The following is a 14,634-nucleotide window of genomic DNA, read 5'->3' on the forward strand; positions in this document are numbered from 1 at the left end:
TTAACCATGATTTTGGTCCAATTTTTCCTCTTGTAACAGCAAGAGTGATTTCTTCGCAGGAATCTTCGATTGCCTTCAGAGCCTTTTCTTTGTGTTTCTTCGACTTGTCATCCTCGTCGTCCTCCGTTGAGTACTCCTCGCAATCTGCCTTCCGATGGCCCGGCTTACCGCAATGATAACATATCAACACCTTCCGGCGGCCGGTGCGCACCTTGAGCGCCTTCTCCTCCGCTTCACAGATCGACTTGTAGTTGGCCGCTTCGTCGATCAACTTGTCTTTTACCAAATCGAGCGTGAGATCATCTTCATCCCGCGCACCGAGGGCCATAATTAGTGGCCGAAACGTTGCAGGAAGCCCGCGCAGAATCAACGCCACCTTTACGCACTCCTGGATCTTCATTCCCGCGTTGTCCAGCCGGCCATACAGCTGTTCAAACTCCCCGATGTACGTATCCATGCTGTCGCCATCCCGAAAGGTCTGGTTCGCAATCTGTATGATGGTGGAGACCTTTTGCTCGAGGGTAAGCTTGCTGTGATGCTCCTTCAACGCATCCCACGCCGCTTTTGCAGTCTCCTTACCCTGGATGAAACGGTGTTGGCGGTCCTCCACCAGCAACTGGATCGTGGTTAGCGCCTTCTCATCTCCGGCAGTCCACACTTCCGTCAGTGGATTCGGGGCCACTCCGGGCTCAACGAACTTCCACAGTCTTTCGCAAAACCACAATTTCAAGCGTGTTTTTGTCTACAAATCTTTTATTTGGCATGTTCAGCATAATTTAAAACAATGTTGGCTGACATTGACGTGTCCTTTGAGCCAAAATAAGTGTTTTGAGTTCGACATCTGAAATCAGCCATGGCCACTAGCATTTTCACAACAAAAATGCATTTAGATTTTATGATTGAATTAACTATCCAATCATTTTTTGACTGATAATTCAACTTCAGCAGGTCGAAATAATGTAAGTTTAAGAAACTTTACGAAGCAACTGCTCATTTTCGAGCAAAAATTAGGGGGGCCCAATATAGGACAACAAAAATCTAAACTTTTCCAAAAGTGGACCCCTGTTAATTTAACTTACCAAAATAAAGAAAACTGTGTATTTAAGCAAAAGTTTCTCTTAAACATACAATAAATGCTTGTTGTAATCAACCTAAACGCTTATTTTTTTTTTCAATTATGAGTATAAATAGCTGTTTTCATGTTAAAAGTACCAAATATGCTGAAGCCGAAAGAATTAATAATTAATCAAAACTTTAGTTAATGGTACTTTACTGAAGCATCATAGTTGCAGTTTGAAATGATATTTTATAATAATAAATCAATAACAAAACATTATTTTTAAATGAACATGCGTGGTTTTATCAGCAACTGTAAACAAATCTATTGTTTAGTTTGGGTCAATCATTTATGTAATTTATATGGAAAAATTGCATCAAAATTACTTTTTTAAATTATTTGTATGTTTACAGTGGTTTTTGAAACGTTTTCTCTGATCTTTTTCGGAAATAAATGTGTTTAAATGTCTGTTAGGTTTTTTTTGTTGTTTAAAGCCAAATTTGTTAACAAAACATATTTGTTCATGATGAAAAGAGAGCAAAATCCATCTTTTATTCATTATATCTATCATTAGACCTACACAATGCATCAAAACATCAAATATCGGTTAAATTAGGTATAAAAATAACAGTTTGCCTATAGTGGACCCGGGTCCACAATCGGATTATAGACCCGGGTCCACTATCCAGGTTTTTAAGCGAAGATGGCGCTCGAATGGTGAACGCCCGAAATGTCAAAATCGCGCAGTAGCACCAACATTAGAAAAAAAATATGGCTGTCATGCCATGGCACACTTGTTCCGTAATGTTGGTACCACTGCGTGATTTTGACATTTCGGGCTTTCACCATTCGAACGCCATCTTCGTTTAAAAACCTCGATTGGAAAAGGGGGTCCATAACAGGCAAAAAAACTTTTTTTTTCAAATGGCTATTTTTCTGAGCATGAGCATGAGCATGAGCATGGTTGACTGCCAATGAGTTGCTACTCCGTTATCGACAGATCAGCTGAAGTTAAACAATGAATCAAAAATGATCAGTGGGAGCTAACCATCCGGTCACTGTTTAACCTCTGAAGATCCCTACTTTATTAGTCAATACCGGCGCCCTCCCAAGAAGCCTGCAGTTCAACGAAAGGGAGGAATGTTAGTCCGATAGTTGAAGTTGCAGACTCATCAAGCACACAGTTTTTCGCTATATACTTGTTGATACCGCTTGAGACCGTTGAATCCACAGCATCTCCTTCAAGCATCACGTGATTATTATTTTTTGGGTTAGTAGGATAAGGTATTGGCTTTTCGATGCCTCCCGAGCTACGATGCTATGGGGAGGACTTTCATAACAGACCCGTCGGCGAGCCTTCCGAGCAACGATGCTATGGGAAGGTCTTTTTGGTGAACACACAAAGTCACTCACACACAATTATTTCACTTCACTATTAATTAATCCAAAATGTCAGTGCGTCTTTCGATCATTATATAGAAATGGCTTTTTCATCATAAAAAATAAAACCTTATTCAAAAAAATATACACAATTTACCCGACGCCGTGCCTTCCGATCAACGATGATATAGGAAGGGCTTTGAAAATCACAAAACAATTAATTAAGATCACAAAAAAAATCACAAAAACACCAATTACTCAACGAAAATTACGCTCAAGACACAAATAATTCAGTAAGTCATGCTATTATTCGATTACCGCAATCACTCACCCCATACGAATAGCGACACAAAAGCACAAACAAAAATTAGCCTGCATAATCACGATTTCGCGCCCCCACTTCCAGCGCACCAATCTTTTTTTTCAAATGGCTATTTTTCTGCTCAAAAACAAAAAACTTATGAAACAAACACTCAAAATTGTTCAAAACACTCCAGATTCCATTATTTTGTTCAAAGGGTTATGAAAAAGTGCTTAAAATATTGAAAATTTGCGAAAAATGTGCTTCGGCTCTACTAGGGGGTTCACTAATGGTTAAAATACCCTAGCCAAATTTTGTGTCTATCGGTGTTGGAAGTCAGCCCTAAGTGCGGCCCTGGTGATTAGTTTAGTTTTAGCTTTAGGCGCAGTAGGCTTTGCCACGCGCATTTGTTTTTGTTTCTGTCATACGACTGCTGAGACCATAGTTGGTCCATCTCGCATCGCATTTTTTATATAAACACCACCCACTTTGTGTTAACTCTCTTTCCCCGAATAAACGCCAACTCGTCAGGTTATGGGCCCAGCAAATCGCGTGGCGCGTCGCCAAGGAAACCGCGAACGGAAGGAAAAAGTTTTTACATACACGTGCGCGGACGCCCAGAAAAGTGACGCCATTCTCGCGATCGGAAAGTGAGTTGAATTTTTGGGAAGTGAGACGCGAAAAGAACGTTTTCTAGAGCGATGGAGTACGAATTTGTGTCGCAAGCGTTCGACGGGACGGCACCGAATCGTTTTTCACGGTGGTTGCGGAGGAAGGCGTGGCGGAGCGGGTGCGGAAGGAAGCACTGCAGAAGTCCCGGAAGGAAGAGGACGAAAAGTGTAAGTTGTTCCTGCTCAAGACAATCGCCGAGCCGCATCGGGAAGTCGTTCGTGGAATGTCATCGCCGAAGCTGATTTGGGAAGCCCTGGAGGAAGTGTCGAACCGGAAAGCAGCGCGTGCCGGAAGTAACGGAATGTTTCCGTTCAAGTGTTGCGTTTGCGGGAATCCGGGGCACAAGAAGGTGGACTGCTCGCCCAAGAAGAAGGCAAAACACGCTGCCGGAAGTGTGCAGCAGCCGAAGAAGGGGAAGGTGCATGCGGCGGAAAGCAGTGCCGGTGCCAAGGAAGATGTGCTGTTCGTGCCAGAAGCGGAAGAAGCCAACAATGAGGAAGCAAACGGAAAGTTCCGTTGGGTGCTGGACAGTGATGTTTCCGATCACATGGTTGGTGATTGGAATCTACTGGTGAATGTGCGTCGGATGGAAACCCCGAAGGTGGTCAACGTGGCCGAAGCAGGAGTGACGCTCGAAAGTCACTTCGTCGGAGAATTGAAAATGAAGGCCGGCGTCGGAAAAAGGACGTTAAACTGCACGGTTCACGACGTCCTGTACGTGCCTGGATTGACGACGAACCTGTTCTCCGTGGAAAAGGTGGCTGAGCGCGGAATGGAAGCCTCGTTTGGACGGAATCATGCTCGCATTTCGAAGGACGGAGATGTCAAGTGCACTGCAACGCGGTACGGAAGTTTGTTCGTGCTTGACGTGGAGCTCGAAATGTGTGGATCAGACGTGGTTTCTGAGTAGGAGAATCAAGAGAAAGTGCCGGAAGTGAGCACGGACGATGAACTCGCCGGTGATGATTCCATTCCGGAAGAAGACGATGTGGACTTGGAGGAAGAATCTGATCCAGATGACACAGTGCAAGAAGAAGCAGAAGTGCATGAAGAAAACCCAGTGTCAGTGCCGGAAGAGAACGCAGTACCAGAACTGGAGGAAGCTGCGGGAGAAAGAAGAGGTCGCGTGAAGATGCATCCGGCTGGGTTCTCCGAACTCGTGTTGGAGTGGAAGTGGCCGGCAAGGCCCGACCACGACGTCTGCGTCACCGTTGCGTTGAACGCCAAGGCCTACTTGGACAAGATTCTCGACACCAATGAAGCGCTGCAGAAACGCTACGACTGGCCGCTGTGGAAGCGCGCTATCGACGACGAGTTGCGGTCGCTAGAGAAGAACCGCACAGAGTTGCTCACGTGGGACCTCGTCGAGGCTCCTGCTGGTCGCCGAGTTGTGTGCTGCAAGTGGGTGTTCAGGATCAAGAAGGAAGAAGACGGTACCGCTGCCAGGTACAAAGCTCGCCTCGTCTTGAGGGGCTTGCAACGTGCGGGGTACGACTACAAAGAAACGTACGCCCGAATCGTCGGAACAGCTGCACCAGACAGAAGAACGGAAGCCTCCAGGATTTGAGAGGGGGAGTAAGGTGCGCAAGATGAACAAATCGCTGGTTGGTGCGAAGGCGCTGCAAAACCGGAAAAAGCGGTACAGGTGTCGTCGATCCGCTGCTAGGAGTTGCGGACGGAAACCGGGGAAGCGACGTCGTCGATCGCCGCTCAACATTCGGTTCTGCCTGCGAACCGATCGGAACCGCCATCAACTCTCCGGTGGCAAGCCAAGAGGAGAGCAAGTACACTACGAAGAAGATCTACACGATCGGAAGCGGATGAACCTCGGAGCATCCGCAACAACAGCATCCGTGATAGTTGGTCAGGAAGGACTCACCAAGTTGCCAGTTCCTCCTGACAAGTGACCAGCTCGCCGATGTGTTCACCAAGGGCCCAAGTTGTTTCGACCGAGAAGCACCGAAGCACTTTAGGTTCGAGAGGGAGTGTTGGAAGTCAGCCCTAAGTGCGGCCCTGGTGATTAGTTTAGTTTTAGCTTTAGGCGCAGTAGGCTTTGCCACGCGCATTCTTTGTATAAACACCACCCACTCTGTGTTAACTCTCTTTCCCCGAATAAACGCCAACTCGTCAATCGGCAAGTTGGAGTGACGAAAGAGAGTTAAGGTAAGAACAAGATTGTCCGTCAGGCCTTGACGCAAACGCAAAATTCTGCGCCTGTCATCATAGCCTGCCAGTCATCGACCATTCAACAAAGCAACCCATGTAGATTGTTCGACTGACAGTTGACCACTGCGTTCACCACTGCGTCGAACGGACAATCTTGTTCTTAGCTTTAGTGGTTCATGAACACAGTGTTTTTGCCTGCCTCACCTCAATGAGGAAAGGTATTTATGTCGGCTTTATAATCACTCAAAAAAATGAACTTCTTTATTTGACCTCCTAGACACACCTTCACGTATACCTATCGACTCAGAATCAAATTCTGGACAAATGTCTGTGCGTGTGTCTGGATGTGAGACCGTGCACCGAAAAATATGCACTCGATTTTCTCCGGACTGGCTGAACCGATTTGGACCGTTTTAGTCTCATTCGATCCGTCTTGGGGTCCCACAAGACCCTAGTTAATATTATGAAGTTAAGATGAGTACTTCAAATTTATGCTAAAAAAAAGATTTTAGCTAAACTTCGGAAGATTGTAAAAAGGGTGGTTTTTGTAAGAAAACTCGTCATGCTATATATTATTAGAAAGGTATTTGAAAGACCTTTCCAACGCGTTAAAAAGATTGAAGATCTGACAACTGCATCAAAAGTTATGAGCACTTAAGTGTTATTTATAGACTCATTTGAAGCCGGATCTTAAATATTTTGATGAAAAAGTTGTCCTGATCTATCATGCGACCCATCGTTGGATAGGTTATCAAAAGACCTTGCCCAAAAGATTGAAGATCTGACAACCCTATCAAAAGTTATAAGTACTTTAGTGTTTTTGATACACTTTTTTGAGGCCGGATCTCAGATAATTTGATAAAAAATAAGTGTTATTTATACACTTTTTTGAGGATGTGTAGTGTCTTTACTTTATGAATGTGAGGAAGGCACGTACCACCCAAAGGTGGATTAAGTAACGTTTTTTATTGCAATTAATTAAGTAGTTTGTATCTGTTTGAATGAGCATTTCCATTCGAGCATTTTTTGCATTTTTCTACGATGTATAAGGCTTTCTAGGCCCAGTGAAAAAAAATATAATTTTTCTCAAAAATGACGAACTCCTCGTCACAGTGTCCTGATGCAAACAATGATCGAGCTGTAGCTGTCACAGCCCTGCGAAGTATGTTGGCTGACATATCGGGCAGTCAGTCAAAAAAACCAGCTAGAAGTCGCCTGACAAAAAATTTTTGCTAGAAAGAGATAGGAAACCTGATGCAAACAAACGTCCAGCTGTCATGTAAACATACTTTGAATGTGTTGGTAAATTTCTGACTAGAAAGCCTTATTCCTTATGGGATAACTGTCATTAAAAACAAAGCAAAACAATGTAAAACGGCCGTAGAGGGTTTGTAAACAAAGAGTGTATCCCTTTCTTGTCAAATGTAAACATTCTCTTGCGTGAGCAAGATACACTCTATGTTTACAAACCCACTACGGCCCTTTGGCATAGAGTTATCTAAGCCCGATCTCACGCACACTAGCCTACCATTTGTTTTTGCTGGCGGGTACAAATTTTAACCTAAAAACCCTTCGTGTATGAACTCGCAATACATGCGCACGTAGATAACTCTATTGTTTTGCTAGATTTGATGATATACAGTCGACTCTCTGGTTGTCAATATCCAAGGGACCGTCGAGGAAGAGAATCATCAGTTTACAGAACGATGCAAAATGAAGACTCGATTGAAAATATGTTTTTCTTGGTACCCAGCTATGGGAGAGAATCATGGCAACGTCCAGCAAACAAAAACAAACTAATGTCAAACACCCTTCAAAGCTTCGTTTCGCAAAGATAAATGTCTATGCAAGCCATGAGATAGTGACAACATTGACAACCGGAAGAGATTTTTAAAGCAAACAGAATCCAAGGGACCGTCGAGGAAGAGATCCTTCAAGCAAAAGAGAATATCGAGGAATAAAGCCAATCGAAGTATGCAGTTTGAAGGGACTGAAGAATTCATCGATAGATGGAGCAATATTGAAATCGAGAAGATCGACAGCCAGAGAGTCGACTGTAATTCGCAATGCGAATTCAGCCACCGAGCTCAAAACAAAAAGATACCGGATCTTACCCATTTTTGGGGACGATTCGTACCCCAATTTTAGGGTGCTTTTTAGGCGAAGCATTCGCCCTTTCAGAATGTCAGTCAGCGAAGTAATATGTGTCATTGATGTGTCAAACAAGAGCTGTCACAGTTCTGCGTCTGCCACATAACAAAAAAGTGGTCAATGCAGCAGTGTTTTGAAGAACCGTCTTTTTCTGGGGCGTAAAGATTTCGTACAGTATAATTGCGTTGTAAAGCACAAATAAATCCAGCTGGGTTAGCCATGTCCGACGTACCTGGTGAATCCAGTATTCCCCAGGGATTGGGTGGTGTTTTGGAGCCGCAAGTACTGGAGATTCCAGCGGCCAATGTAAGTGGGGCTGGAATCGATTTTTTTTCTTCATTGCTGAATTTTCTTTCTGTAGGTTCGTTCCAGCCTGGCCGAGTTGGAAAACCAAGCTTCCCAGGTGCTAAATCGCTTGGAGTATGTGAAAGGAGCTGTAGAGCAGCAGCAGCAAAATCCGATTCCGATAACTCCTGGTTTCCTTCAACCGGATAAGAAGCCGACTGCCGAAGTACTCTCGACACTCGAAACGCTCATTTCCACTTTGGACGTCGATGAAGAGCCGGAATTCGTGCTGCCACCGTTGGATGATGCGGCACAATTGGCCGTCATAACGCATTCGATTGCATCGTACTTGACCTCATTGGATCGACAACATCTCAGCCGGATTGTTTCGAAAATAGTTTCGGACACGAATCGCTGGCTGAGTCACATGTTCAGGTTCATGGATTGTAGTACCAGCTACTATCGCGATAGTGCCGAATGTATTCTGTACTCGGTCCGGCTGGCAATCGCAAACCGCTTTCCGGAGTTGGTTGATAACCGACTGTCGCAGCTGCAAAATGCTACGCTTTATATTTCCGAAAACAGCTCTTTATTTGCCCTGCAAAACACTTGCCGTTTCATTGGACTTCCTGTGGCAAACATTCGCACTGTTCCTTGTAATGTGATAACCGTCGCTCGTGGTACTATGGACGCCTCGGAGCTGCAGAAGATGATTGCGACTGACGTTGAAGCTGGCAAAGTTCCTTTGTTCGTGATGGCCGATCTCGGTTCGTCGGTTTGCGGAGAAGTGGACAATTTGGCCGTCATCAGGAACGTGTGCAACATGAGCAATGTATGGTTGCATTGCCAGGGACATTGCTTGGCGGCATTGGCCGTTACGAAGGGAACATTGACAGGGGTACGGTAGAAGTAATGCCGTTGATATTTCGCCTGATGACCTATTTTATTCCAGATCAAAGCCATCCCGGACTCGATGACGCTGAACTTGGGCAATTGGCTGGGAATGAGCGGCGTGCCGTGTGTGCTCATGTACAAACAGATCCCGACCAGCATGCTGACGTTGTTTGATGTTGATCCCATTCTGTCGAACCGGCTGACCGCGCTCAGCTTGTGGACCATCATGCAGACGATGGGAGTGGACGCCATTAGCGAGCGAATATTCATGGCATTCGATTCGTGCAGGCAGATGCATGAAATGCTCAGCAAGATAGAAGGAGTTAAAATTTGGGTAAGACAAGATGCATACGATTGTCTAGTCCGCGATCTCGACGTCGTACCGCTGCAAGAGGTGTGCTGGAAGGGGAAGGATCACCGTAACTACGGAAACCATACTATGTATTGAAGTAGCGGCTATACATACATACTCACTGCGGACTGCTTTCTTTGTGTTAGGTGAAATAAGTTGGCGCTTGATTGGGTGGTGACCAGTTAACGACAGAATGTGCCAGTTGAGAATCAAAGGCCGGTTATTGAGTACAAAAAGTGCTCACAACACGGCGTCAAGATTTTCATTGACAACTTAAACGCTCAATCTGCCCAGGAAAAGCAGTCTAGATCGGTTCGCATAAATGCTTCGGTCACTGCATAAAAATACAGTGATCTTACCGGACTGATCAAATGGTGGAAGCAGCATACTTTTCGTTAAATATGTATTGCACAAGCCTCTTCACAGAACTTCTATTTTTTGTCTGATTCCAGAGTAAAGCTCCTCGTCAAGAGGCTGGGAAATCCTTCCGGGCACTGTTGAACAGTCCAATCAATTATTGCGTGAGTTGTGTCTATAAATAACTCTATCGCAGCACGATCAAATTGGCCCTTTTCTTGCAGATTCTGTTCGAGTCCGCTATTCCGGTGGTAGTGTTTCAATTCGATGGAACCTGTGCTGAGAAGAATGCTGCCACGAACGAAGTGACCGCCTCGGTTGGATCGGAAGCTGATGTTTCGGTAGAATCGCAGCTGCCATCAGATGCGGTGGACAGCAAGACAAAAGATGAGCCAACCAGCAAGTCGAACATCTCCTCATACTTTGACCGCTTGAACGGATGGTTGGGCCAGATTTTGTTGCGTGATTGTGCCCAGTTAAATCTGGAAATCATTAACCATTCATTGCACGGCACCTGCATCCGTTACTCTCCGTTCGCACCTGGATATGGGGAGTTGCTTCCGCTCAGCGAGGTCATCGAAAGCGTGGGACAGTTTATCGAGGCGCAAATCGAGATACTGCTGGCGACTGTTAAACACAAGGCTCGCTTCAACCAGCTTGTGGCCGAGAGTCCGGTTCTTCGTCTGATCGAGCTTAACGATTGGGCTGGGCTGGGTAGTGTTCATTACGTTCCAGAAGGATGGGAAACACTACTGACCGATCAGGCCAAAACGGAGCTAAACAGGTTAAACTCGGCGTTAGTGGAAATGCTGAAAGCTCACGATGGTGCATTTTCCCTCGGAGAAGGAACTGATGGACTTATCTGTGTGCGGTGAGCAAAGCTGACGGTTTCTTGTAGTTCTTTTGAATAATGCTTTACTTTCAAATTCAAGCTTTGGCATGGTCACCAGCGAAACCGATGTAGAAGAGCTGCTTGATCTGGTGATTCAAACCGGTTTGAAAATTCAGGAAAACTCCAAAATACTGGACACCATGTCCGAGATCCTCAAGAAAGGTATCGAGGCAGCCACCATGGACTTGCAGCGCGAGGCCGATGAAAAGCTCTGGCAGGACGGAATCTTACGACAAGTTCCACTCGTCGGTCGCGTCGTCAACTGGTGGAGTCCTCCGATTAAGGAAAGCGGCGTAAAAGGACGCAGCTTGAACCTTACGCAAGGAGTTGTGGAGAGTACGGAAAACATTTACAAGTATGAAACTGAAGATCTATACTAGTTGAAGCCAAAGGCTGACTCACTCTCTCTCTCTTTCTAATAAACTAGGTACCATATGCAAATGACGGCCAAACCGAATCAACTACCGGGCAACAAAAATCCTCCGACACCGCTGGTCCAGACGCCGATTAGTGCCGATGGAGGGGAAAGCCTACATTCCAGAAACCCGAGCGCGAGCAGCCAGCTGTCCAGCGGCCAATCCGTGGATCGTACAGTTTCAACGGTACAACAGCAGCATCCGCAACAAGCGCAAAGCAATGCAATTGCAGGTGGAGATACGACAGCACCAGCAACAACAGCAGCATTGGCACAATAAGATAACCAACAATGATGAGGTGGTGCATTTGTATGCGTTGTAAATTTAAGTGTATTCCCATGTTAACCCGCATAACGTTATTTTTTTACCAAAGTCAGTACTGTTCTATACCATACTTTTAATATGATTACGATAGTTTTAGTTATAGCGAAAAAAAATAGCGTTGATAAAATGCTGATAGCATTTAACCCCCTAAATTATCCCTGGACTAACAACAATGACTTAAGTAAATCGGCAAGAATGTGGTGCGAAAGTTGTGCACCGCGGTAAACGCAATAATCCTACATATTTATTACAAGATATTTAACGATTGTAGTGTATGGTGCACGTGAGAACACATAATAAATTTTATTTGAATTTTCACAGTAGCAATCTCGATGGCTTTTTACTGAATGGTGGAACTTGAAAGAACGACATAGTAATTTGTTGTTCTAGAATAATATTTTGAACTTGGCACATCTCTAAACAAATTTTTCAAGAATTCTTATTTTTCGTTTCTGGGGACCCCAAACTTCATGCTTGCCTTCGTTTGCCACCAACTTACTTTTCCTGTCATTCTATAATGATAAAATGATTCAACTTTTTAGCACATGTATAGAAAAGCTGTTGACAACGTCTTGGCTTTGAGTTGACCAAATGCACGGAAGCCAACATAAAGCGGGAAATCAAACGTATCACTAAACAATAGAGTGACAAGAAAAATTGAAAATTTCGGAAAATCGCAAGAGATACCCCCTGGATCGATTCTTTAGGCAAAAACAAGTAACTGTGCCAATTTTGAGCCAAATCGGTTAAGGCTAAGGGGTTTCATCGTTGAAGTTTATATGGGGAAAATCGCAAAAATGTATGGGGAAAAACATCGCTTCAGGATTTTTGCAGCAGGTGGCGCAGGTCTCGCCCAAAATTGTCCAAGTGTGAGATTCTTGTAGGAAATTTAATTACCTACAACCTGGCCTACAACTTTGTAGAAGGATGCAAGACGGTCCGAGTTGATCCTGATGAGTTATTAGCAATGCGATGAAAAGAAATCGGCTTACATACTTGAAGGTATACAAGGGGCACCCTTTGACAAAGTTGTAGGGAATTAAATTTCCTACAAGAATCTCACACTTGGACAATTTTGGGCGAGACCTGCGCCACCTAGCAGAAAATTACTGAAACAATGTTTTTCCTCATACATTTTCGTGATTTTCTCCACCGGAGCGTTTGGTACGGTATGTCCACGCATCCTTCCTCCCCTGTAGATTCTGTGAAATGTGATCCGTTCTCAGAATCCTCTCTGCGGTAAACACAACGTAGTAGGGCTGGCCGCTTTAATTTTTGTAATACATTTTCGGGTGTTCTCGGATGTACTACAATTATTAATAATGACAAGAAAAGTGCTTGGGGCGTAATCTAATCACAAGACTTTCCAGCATGCTTTCATCGGACTGGCTGCGTTTGTGTTAGATTAGATTAGATTAGATTAGATACATTTTCGTGATTTTCTCCATATAAACTTCAACGATGAAAAGCGACCCCTTAGCCTTAACCGATTTGGCTCAAAATTGGCACAGATACTTATTTTTACATTAGGAATTGAGTCAGAGGGTATCTCTGATGTCGATTTTTTTATTGTAACCCTACTGAACAATCATATTCAAACGTGTTTTTTTCGGATTTAAAAAAAAAATATTCCACTCGTTGCACACCTAGGTTTTTTTCAGCACGAGCGGTATTCATCCGTAACACTAGTGCTGAAAAACTAATCATTTTGCAAGTTGTTGCATAAACCACGATTTTTACTTGTTACTGATTTTATTGGAATTACGTTTTGAAGTCTTCAAAATCCTACATAATTACATTCTTCCTTCTTGCAATGCATGGTCTTCAATTCATTACCATTGCACATGGGATTTGTTTTTTCTTCTTCTGCTGGCTAGTTCAATCATCTCGGCCAAACGATGGATTCGTACTAAATGATAAAAACTTGTGCTAAACTTTCACAAATTCCTTCGTTTCTGTTGTTGTTGGTTTAAAGTGCACGAATAGACGCTTAAACTAATTGCAGTTTGTTTTGAGAATACGATAATATCATGATGTTATTAGAGGCCTCGTACTTTTCTCTTCCGTTTGCTTTTTTTATGTTGTCTGTCTGTCGATTGTGATGCGGTGTGTGTGGGGTATAAAGTGTTTATGGAGATTTTTGTCTCTCCACGATGTGTGTGTGTGTGTTTCTGTCTTTTGCATTACCCCGATAAGGAGATGTATATTTGGTATATCTATGATATATTAGTAGTAATTTATGTTTTCATGCTTCGTTTCCATTCAATAGCTGGATCCTGGTTTTGATTTTTCATCAATCAAAATAAAAATACTCATGTACAACAGTTAATTACATTTCTACATTTAATATATTTAATTAAATATTTGGTTTAAGAGAGTACTTCCATTACGCATTTCTAAAAATGTCTTATCCGCAATAGATAGCTCACTACAAAAAATTTATTTACTTCAATGTCTCCATTAGTACCACAAAATGTTGCTGTTCTTGTTTCTCGAGTTCTATTTTGTTTCTGAAGATTCAACCATGTACATTAATATGCATATCAAAAAGATTTGGTTTAGATTCGCTTATAAGTTGGCTTGTTTATTACTTTTTTGTATGATAAATTATGCAGGTTGCTTTTTTCTAATGTATTGTTGTATAGTCTTTTGTCCAATTTTAATTTTACGCTATGACCAGTGCCGGGAAACGAAACAATGGAGGAAGTTTCAAACAGTCAATATTTTCAGCCGCTATTTGAGCATTAATTTCTGCGTCACTCTAATAATCATGATTTGGCGAAATGTCGTTATGAATGCTATATGTGAGTGTATGACTAACTTTGCAGATTCCTCTAACATTTCATGATGAATGAATTGCTACATTCAACATTTCAACTTAGCAAATTTTTGAGATCAACGAATATTGTACAGTAAAACACTGATAGTTTCCAATTACATATTGAAAGGAAAATTTTAATGGGTCACTGCACAATACAAAAAAAGGTTCTTCAGTTATTGCAATTAATACAAACAAAGTTGCCATGGTTCCTTCTATACTCAATATAATTTTTTTTGTTGCAATAATGGGCCGGTTTTATTCCGTAATATAGTTTTGACATTATAAACACAAACAGTGATTTCTACGCATTTTTTTAAAAAGATTAATTACTGTTTATACAAGCCATGAGAGGATCATTTCAATCATGCGTTCGAAAGGAAAATCTCTTCGTAAAAAATCAATTCAATGGTTTTTAAAGCGCTTCAAATTAAGTAAGTACTAGGACTAGGTATTCATTAAAAGATTTCTATTCCGCCTGTAACGATTTAAATGCAATCTCATTCACCCTTATTTATCTGTCTCACCACACTATGTATATGCTCGATCCGAATGTTGTTTTTTTCAAT

At 43.0% G+C, this 14,634-nt stretch overlaps 2 protein-coding genes across 2 annotated transcripts; both read left to right on the forward strand.

The window, feature by feature from the left end:
• Window positions 1–497: 497 nt before the first annotated feature.
• LOC119770355 lies at window positions 498–4,320 on the forward strand. The gene is made up of 3 exons (XM_038265068.1): window positions 498–521; window positions 3,270–3,388; window positions 3,465–4,320. The coding sequence occupies exons 1-3, from the start codon at window positions 498–500 to the stop codon at window positions 4,318–4,320; spliced, it is 999 nt and encodes a 332-aa protein (XP_038120996.1).
• A 3,486-nt stretch (window positions 4,321–7,806) lies between these two features.
• LOC6034471 (pyridoxal-dependent decarboxylase domain-containing protein 1) lies at window positions 7,807–11,574 on the forward strand. Its single transcript, XM_038266893.1, has 7 exons — window positions 7,807–8,033; window positions 8,089–8,910; window positions 8,965–9,240; window positions 9,711–9,779; window positions 9,840–10,486; window positions 10,548–10,862; window positions 10,935–11,574. Exons 1-7 carry the CDS (start codon window positions 7,947–7,949, stop codon window positions 11,200–11,202), a joined length of 2,484 nt encoding a protein of 827 aa, XP_038122821.1. The 5' UTR covers window positions 7,807–7,946; the 3' UTR covers window positions 11,203–11,574.
• Window positions 11,575–14,634: the final 3,060 nt, after the last annotated feature.

This window comes from Culex quinquefasciatus, chromosome 1 (assembly GCF_015732765.1).
Source record: "Culex quinquefasciatus strain JHB chromosome 1, VPISU_Cqui_1.0_pri_paternal, whole genome shotgun sequence".
Lineage (NCBI taxonomy): Eukaryota > Metazoa > Arthropoda > Insecta > Diptera > Culicidae > Culex > Culex quinquefasciatus.